Below are 9,218 nucleotides of genomic sequence, written 5' to 3'. Positions count from 1 at the left end.
GCTACTCTAAGACCCGAGTCCGGGTGTCATCTAGTGGTCACATCTCCATATATTTGTAATTAATGCTTGTTGTACTATGATGGGATTTCCCTCTTATATAAAAGGGATCCTTATCACTTTGTAAGGGCTGGTCACTTCAGCTACTCCACACGAAAATATACAAGAACTCTCTATTTCACTCTTTAACATATTCTCTTGATATTATAGCTTTTGTTTAATATCCACATATCTGTTCATCATTCATTGCTTATTATTGGCCATAAAGAGCCTTCATTGATTATTTCATAATGGTTAGCCTTACTCCGATCACCCACGATAGCTCGAGTCCGAGCCTTGGAATCAACATCGAGGCCCCAAATCGATTGGCTCGAGGCCCTGAATAGCTTACCCGACGGTTTGGTTATAGCTCTCTCCTTAACTCCATTTCGTTGCTAAATCTCGCATGCTTAGCACCAACTGCCTAACAAACTAGCATAAAGATAGATCACGTATTTTTAGAGTCCCATTAACAAATTTAATTGTTATTACCATTTTCATGGTAAACAGTTTGGGGCCCACCATGGGGCTAAAAATAATAGTGATTATTTTCTTGCTGGTTTCATCCTTTAACGCAAGTTATCTTTCACGCCTTTTCTTGTCCAAGATCTTCGATTTCAGGTCGAAATGTCTAACTCAGTGAACGGAGGTGAAAACAACAATCTTGAGGACCACGGAGAGAACGGTGTGGCTGCTCTAGGTGTTGGTGTGCCACCACGAAACCCTGGGGACGCACCGGACCCAATTCCTATAGATGCAGTCTCGCGCTACGCCCGGTGCATCAGCATAAGCTCCCACACTAATAGGAGCGTGCACCAAGGGGATCAATAAGGAGCGCAGAAAACCCCAACTAGGGAATAACGTGAGGTTAGCCTTCATGTTATTTTTGAAATGTTGCAGGCAAAACAATTAACTATTGCTCAGCTGCAAAGTCACCAGAAAACTCCTAGCACGGTAGCATCGGGAATAGCTCCCCCAACCGAACAGGTACCTAAGAGATCGAGCAACAACGAATCGATAGCCGACCCTATCATCGTAAAAATGCTCGAGGACCTCACCAAAAGGATCGAATATGGCATTGTGACCGGTGTTTGGGTAAGGGTAGAATTTAGGAAGCTAGGAGGTGGCGGGGGTGGTGTCTTCCCAGTCATCCAAGCATGATACATGTCTGTCATGTGTTGTTTTAACATCATTACCTCATTAGCCAAACCAGTGTCCTGTTCAACCAATTGCTTTCGGGCACCGGTATCAACCAACCTAGTTCGGTTGTTGTCCGCCATTGCCTTTTATGTTGCGGAGAGGAGTTACTAATTCGAGAACCACAAACCAACCACCTTTCTGCTATGAAGATATCAAAAGGAACAAAATGGGGCCATCCTGTTAACGTTAGGGCATTAACAGCTAAAATATCACATTGCATGCAATGCACCTAGTCACATTTATCGGTGCTAGAATGACTTCGAGGGTCATAAGGTCACTTGGAATCATCCCAATTTGCCCATTTGAATCTTCTCTTTTCTTTTCTTTCCTCGCACTTCTTAGCTCGCTCATTTTCTTTCCTCTTTTTCTTTCTGATTATCGCTCTTTTCTTTCCTCTCATTTCTCACATCCCATGATTTCACCTCTTTTTTTCCTTTTTCTCTCTCTTTTTTTCCTTTTTTTTTCTTTTAATAAATAAAAAATGATTCCATCGAACCTTATGTAGGTTGCCTACGTATCATGACGCCGCATGAATCAGATCTTTGCGTAGTTCTGGAAGATCGAGAGTAAAGCACATAAACTAACATTTCCTTTTTCATTTTCTTCTTCTTTTTCTTTTTACCTTAGTGACTACTCCGATGAGAAAAGTTTTTTATTTTTTTTGAATTTCCTAGACTGAATGCTCTATAACCTATTCTAAACTCAAGCTTAACGAGCATGTTTTTTTTCTTTTTGAAACAAATACTCTATTAAGGAAAATCCTAGAAGATAAAAACCCCTTTTTATTAATTCTTCTTTTAGGAAGAAAATCTGAAGAATAAACCACAACAAAGTATTTGAATTTTTATTTGATATCCTAACGCAAGATTTCGAAACAAGCACTAAACAAAATAAAACCAAATATTTTTGGATTTCAATTTTGATTGCCTAAAGGAAAAATTCTAATGATAAACAAAAGAAAAAGTATGTTTTTTTTATGTACAATATCCTAAAGTTCTAATGAAAATAAAAAGAAATTTTTTTCCCATTTTTCACTAATTTCCCAAAGAAACGCCTCAAAAGAAACTCTTTTGGATTTTAAAATTAATACCTTAAAGAAAACTCTTAAAGAGGTAATAAAAGAAAATTCTCTTTTTTTCTTTTGAATTTTGGTCCCAATATAGTAAAGGAAATATAAAAACAATTTTTTTATATATTAATTGCCTAAAGGAAAAACAATCTCAAAGGATTTTTTTTTTTCATTTTTAGAATTAGTATTCTGAAGAAAACTTATAACGGAAATATAAAAACGCAAAATTTCTTTTTTTGTTTTTGCTTTTTTTTTTGGATTTTTGACTTGTAACGCATTTCCAAATACAAAATAAGAAAAATAATAACACAAGACTCGACAAACATTACTAGACTATTACAAACTTTAACATCACCCAAAAGACTGGATAATACTATACAGAACTAGAAAGTAAAACATGAAAAATTGACTCAAAAACATGCAAAAGTATTTTTATAAAATTAACCTATGTGGTCAAAAGTGGCTAAAAATGCAAGATTTGGCTAAGACCCCGCATAGCCAAGAACCTAGGATTTACTAAGAAGACCGGACCCTATGTTGGTTGCCTACGTATCACGCCGCGAAAGACGAGAATCAGGTTTGCATAGTTCGGGCAGATTGGATACGCGCGAGAAATAAAAATAACAACTAATTTAGAAAAAAAATATTTTTTTGTCTTTTTTTTGGAAAAATGATGAAACACGCAAAATCTTTTTGGATTTTCTTTTTCCTTTTTTTTGATTTTTGATTTTTCGGAAAATGATGAAAAAGTGCAAAATCTTTTTTTTTTTTTGAATTTTCAAGATCTTTTTTTTTCCTTAACAAAAATGTGACAGAAAACATAATTAGGCCCCACTCGTTTTATCTTCACACTTCATCCTCTTTTTTTTTTCTTTTTTTCATTTGCCCTCAACTATCATTGGTCCGCCAAATGACCCTTTTACCCTTGAATAAATGCAACATGTAACACATAGGATGCATCAAGATAGTCTGTTATTTTGGGTACACCTGTCCTAGATGGACCCAACCCTTGTGTTGAGTCCCCTAAGTCAAGTGCACGTGATGCAAACAAACGTTCCTACTAGGGATCAGGCATGAGGTTTTGTTATACTAGGTTTAAAAACCTGGGTTTATTTGTTCTAGACCTGGCTTACCCGAGCGGACAGCTCGAGCGGAGGGGGGAGCCGTACCGGAAATACAGAAGCTTCACCGGCTTTGCATCTTGTCCGAACCTCGTTCTAAAATTTGGGATATGACTCTAACAGAAGAGAAGTCACACGAAGTGCACACTTCTCCATGATTTAGAAGACTCAGAGAGAGGAAGGGTTTCGTAGTAGTTTATATACAGTTCACAGAATATCAAAGCGGTAAAAGCAACAATTAGCCCATTAGGCCCAAACATGTAACAAAATCAGATAATGTATAAAGCCAACTATAACAATTCATCTAAGCTCGAATTCTTGAATCCTGAACCAGAGATTCTGGGTTCGATCCCTAGCAGAGTCGCCAGAGCTGTCACACCTCCTTTTTACCTACCCTCGAAAGAGTAGTATAAGGGAGTTTTTTCCAATTTAAGTGACAATCAAAACGGGATAATTTATTTATTAAATTCAGAGTCGCCACTTGGGATATTTATGGCATCCCAAGTCACCGGTTTTAAATCCTGAATCGAGGAAAGATTAACTCTGTTTTACAGTCCGCGAACACAGAAATCCGGGTAAGGAATTTTGTTAACCCGGGAGAAGGTGTTAGGCATTCCCGGATTCTGTGGTTCTAGCACGGTCGCTCAACTATTATAATTGGCCTATTATCTGATTTTAGTACATGTTTTAGCCTAAGGTGTAATTTTAAACTTTAAAACCGCTTTTAATTAATTTAAGCAAGATTTCAACGCCATCTAAAACATGTCTTTGGACCGCGCCACATGAAATACACCCACAATCCGAAACACATTTTATTCAACGTTGTTAAGATTTGGATTTGGGTCACATGAAATGCACACCCAAGTTTAGGAAGGTAATATTATTAAAATAACGCGCCTAAAGCAACTACGCGTCTTCTTTAACTTTGCGAGGGCCATGGGAAATTTGCTAAATGGCGCGCCTCAAATTAATTCAAAGAGTTTTATTATTTGAAGTTGTTATAATCGGGTTACATAAAATGCACACCCAGATTGGGGATTACGTATCACAACTACGTCACGGGAACCGTACCCGTTGCTATGGCAATTTTATTACGCTCCCGAAAAATTTGCCTACGCACATGTGGTCAGCTCAAACATGCTACTAGCGGAACGAGAAAGTAAAGTAAAACAATTAAAATGATAAATTTAATTTTTCCATTCTTGTTGTCCACCCCCATTCAAAATGACAAAAATTCTAACATTCTTTGCATTTGGATAATGCTATATCTTACAGATAATTACTACTGCTACAAACATCCAAGACAAATAAACTAGATGAAAACAGAGAAACCTAAAATCCATATTAACATGGACCAAAACCAGAAAAGCTATTTGAAATTTCCATGTCTCTCACAACTCCAAAATCCTAAGTGCCTTATTTTTGTTAAGAAAACTTAGTGATGGATTAATGGTCCAGCAGTCATAAGACAAAATCTATAAATTGTTTTCAATCGAAAATTCAAATTAAAATCCCAACTCAAACAAGCATAAGAGAACAAAAGACTAGAGGAATGAAAAACCTAACCATTGATACAACGATTAAAGCAAGACTAAAAATAAAACACAGAACACTCACATGGGAAATGACAGAAAGGAAGAGTTTAGAATCGGACCTTAATAACATTAACAAGAACTCAGTTACAACACACTCCAGCGAACTCAATCTAACCGGAAAATGCAACAGTAGCAGGAAACTCGAAACTCGACCGGCGACGAAACTAAAATGGAGAGACCGTTTATAACAAGGTTTGGTAGTTATTTGGAGCCGAGTTCAGGTTCAATTCCAGCTGGGTTTCACGGCTGATTTTGCTGCTTTTAAGGAATATTTCACGAGAACTTTTGGGACTACTTTGGGGTTAAGCAGCTGCACATTTTTGGGACAATTTTCAGCTTGTTTTGGAGCATGTTTGAGAACGATTTTGAGCTGAAATTTCGCTCGTGTTTCTGGCCAAACTTCGGACTGTTTCACGGAGGATTCAAGCAGGTTTCATGGTTGTTGTAGCTGTGATCGACGAAGAAGAAGAAACAGTGGCAACGGGATCCTTTGATGCTGAAGAAGGAGACTTCGAGAGGGGCTCGTTTCTTGTCACAAACGTCTGAAGGGTCGATTTTTGGAATTGCGGCGCTGATTTTTTTCTTGGAGTCCCTAGCTCTTAGGCTCTCATTTCTTTTTGTATTCCCTTTTGTTGATCGTCCTTCGGCCTTCTTTTTTTATGTGTATAGGTTTAGATTAGTTTTATAGGTTTTTTTAGGTTAAGGGGTATGGGCGTAGGAATTATGGGCTTAAAAATTATAGGCTAGGTCCGGAAATTAGGCTTAAAAAAATGGGTCGCTTGAGCCCAAGTTTTATTCTTTCCCCGCAAACGAGACTAAAAAGCGATCTCATTTATTAATTAATCCTACTATTAAAATAATTATTAAAATAAAACTAACCATTAAAACAAACCTATTTTTTGGTATTTTCAAATATCATATTAACATAAAAATACAATACTATTTTTTGTATATTTTTAAGATTAAAAATGACATGACTACAAAACATTAATGGACCTAGTTTTTGTAATTTTTGTTTTCTTGTAATAAAATAAAGTAAAAGAGTAAAAATGAGTTGAAATAGCTATATTAGGCCTAAATTAAATATTTACTTGCTAAAATATAAAAAATCTTGGGAAGGGTCAAAAATCACATGTCTACAACTAGTATGTTTCTTTTTCTGTTTATACTACTTGCGATTTAAGCCCGTTGTTAGCTTAGGAAAGCATGTCTAATTGACTTAATTGCCTTACTTTCTCAAACTGCCTTATTTAGATTACGTGCAGCATGCTAGGTTAGAAATATCTATTTTACCTTGGATTGAACTGTGTACTCTTCTTGTTGTTGCTGTGTGTTTACTTTGGGACTATGAGACGGTATCCCGGGAGACCTCCTTGTATGTTACTTTGGGACTACGGAAAGGTATTCCAGGAGATTCCCCTACACATTTACAATGGAACTACGGGACTGCACCCGGTTGATTCCCCCTATACTGAGTATTTACATTTGGGACTGCGGATCGGTATTCCGAGAGATCCCCTCGCATTATGAGTTGGACTACGTGACGGTATCCCAAGAGATCCACTGGATATTTATATTTGGGACTACAGGACGGTATCCTGGGAGATCCCCGGTTGTTATCTTTGTGTTGAGCTGTATTTCTTTCTATGTTTACTTTTCCTCTGTAGTAGTTGTTGATGTCCTTTATGTCCTGTGTTACTTTTACTGTTGTACTTACTTATACTGTTTTGTTCTACACTATTGAACCTTATATTTTATTTAACCTCAGTAGGGCCCTGATCTTCCTCGTCACTACCAGACCGAGGTTAGGCTTGGCATTTACTGAGCACCGTTGTGGTGTACTCATGCCCTTTCTGCGCATGTTTTTCATGTGCAGATCCAGGTACTTCCACTCAGACTTATCACGCTTTATACGAGGCACTTGTAGAGACTCCGAGGTATATATGCCGCGTCCGCAGACAGAAGATTCCATTTCTACTCTCCTTTTAAGTATTAGCCCTTTTGTATTTCTTTTCTTTGTTAAATTTTCTAGAGTTAGACACTGTAGACATTCAAAAGCTTGTGTTTCATGAGATTCCGAATTTTGGGAAATGTTGATAGTTTCGAGAGTTGTTATTGTATGTGCTGAGTGGCACCTTAAACATTGTTTTATTTTACTATTTCGTTTTTTAATTATTTCTTCCCCAATTTTTGTTTATTTTCCGCATTGTTAGGCTTACCTAGTCGTATAGACTAGGTGCCGTCATGATAGTTCACGGAGAGCGAACCGGGGTCGTGACAAATAGATTTAGGTAGTGGTGCTACCCGAAAGAAGTGCAATACCATGTTATGAATATCAATACCAATGATGTCTCAACATACTTGATAGAAAATACTAGTGAATCAATCAGGACCATTCATACTCTCCCACTTAGTTCAAACACAACAACCTTGACTTCTTCAAGAGTAGGATACCTACATAATTCCAGATTCTGCTCCATAGTTACCATAGCTGGCACATTGTCTAGTAGAATGAAGTCAGGAGGATCCGCTTCTCTAGTGAATTGCCTTTGGTAGAATTCAATAGCAGCAGCAGCCATATCGTCTTGGCTTTCAACCCGGACTCCATCCACTTTTTGTATTCTTTTCAATTGCAGGTTATGTCTCTTGCCAATAACATGATTGTGAAAAAATGTTGTATTCCTATCTCCTTCAGTAAACCATATCATCCCAGCCTTCTGCCACCAGTATTGATCTTTAATGCTTAAGTACCTCTTCAATTCATCTTATGCTTTTTGAAGCACTATTCCATTCTCAACTGTAGGTTCTTCTTCAAAAAGCATCTCCTTCACCTTCAAAATGTCTTCCCTAATAGCAAGTTGTTTGAATATATAGCATTGCTCCATATAGATAGAGTAATCTTCAACCTCTTTAGACTTTGCTTGAACATGAGATATGGATCTCCAATAAAGTCAGCAATCAAGTTCTGTCTCACCACCTCCTTAAATGTTTCATGTTTGGTAAAAACGTTCAGGAACTTAAAAGTCTTTATGAAGTTAGTAGCTTTTTTACCATAACTCATGAATAGAGGAGCATGATCTGATCCAGTCCTAATAAGATGTTCAACATCAATAGTAGGGAATAGAATCTGGAATGGTAAATTCACAAAAACTCTATCCAACCTTTTAAAGATACACTCAACATTTGGTCTACCATTCCACTAGGTGAATGAACTTCCTTTGTAGCCTAAATCGAACAACCCACAAGAGTTCACACAAAAAGAAAAGTCTTCATATTCAGGAGAGTGAACTCACAGTCCCCCAATCTTCTCATCTTCATAAAGCACAACATTGAAATCACCACCAACAACCCAAGGCAATTCCATATCACTTGCCAGATAATACATATTATTCCGCAATTCCATCCTCTCAAGTGAAGAACATTTATCATATACAAAAGTAAACATGATGTATAGGCCAATATCTTGATGATAAAGTTTGATAGTAACCTGTTGTTCAGTCTCCATCACTAATTCCCACACTACAGCATCATCAAAGAAAAGCCAGATCTTCCCATTGATGTTAGACATAGAATTATCCATATTAAGTCCGCTTTTGTATCTTTGACTATGTCTTGAGTTCCATAAAGGTTCCATCAAACATCCACAAAGAATCCATGTTCCCTATTCATATGGATCACTCTTTGAAAGTTCTGTTGAGTTTTAACAGAACTTATGTTCCATATCAAGGCCTTGATCATCATTTAGTAACTGAGACTGCAATCTTGGGCATTATTCTTGTAGGTTGAGGTACTTCTTTAACTTGACCTTGCTTTTTGCCCTTCGTACAACTTCTGCCAGCAACTCTTAGAGATAAGTCTACATCTCTAGCAACTACCTTGAATTTGCCTATAGTAGATTCATCTTCTCCCTCTTCCTCAATCTCATCTTTTTCTACCTCTACATTCTGAAGATCCACAGGTTCCACATTGTGAGTGATAATGTCATATAGTATTTTATTAGGTGACATCAATGGGGCATTGATTTGAAGCTGCATAGATTGCCCAATTCATAAGGCACAATCCACTGATAATGCCTCAGTTGCACCTAAAGCCTTAGGAACAATGGTCTGCTCATGTGACACCCTATTTGCCTCCTACAACCCCTAGTTATGTTGTTCCATTACTCATAAAGATTCTTGCATCACCTTGAATTGCAAT

The 9,218-nt window shown here is 37.3% G+C and overlaps 1 protein-coding gene across 1 annotated transcript; it reads right to left on the bottom strand.

Annotated features, from left to right (window-relative positions):
• Nucleotides 1-7,417: 7,417 nt before the first annotated feature.
• Nucleotides 7,418-8,601, bottom strand: LOC138868812 (uncharacterized). The gene is made up of 4 exons (XM_070146383.1): nt 8,315-8,601; nt 7,928-8,110; nt 7,805-7,868; nt 7,418-7,738 (listed from the first exon to the last, which is right to left on the bottom strand). The coding sequence occupies exons 1-4, from the start codon at nt 8,599-8,601 to the stop codon at nt 7,418-7,420; spliced, it is 855 nt and encodes a 284-aa protein (XP_070002484.1).
• Between the last annotated feature and the right edge of the window lie 617 nt (nt 8,602-9,218).

The sequence above is a fragment of the Nicotiana sylvestris genome, chromosome 5, assembly GCF_000393655.2.
Source record: "Nicotiana sylvestris chromosome 5, ASM39365v2, whole genome shotgun sequence".
NCBI lineage: Eukaryota > Viridiplantae > Streptophyta > Magnoliopsida > Solanales > Solanaceae > Nicotiana > Nicotiana sylvestris.
This window is presented reverse-complemented; position numbering and strand designations above follow the sequence as displayed.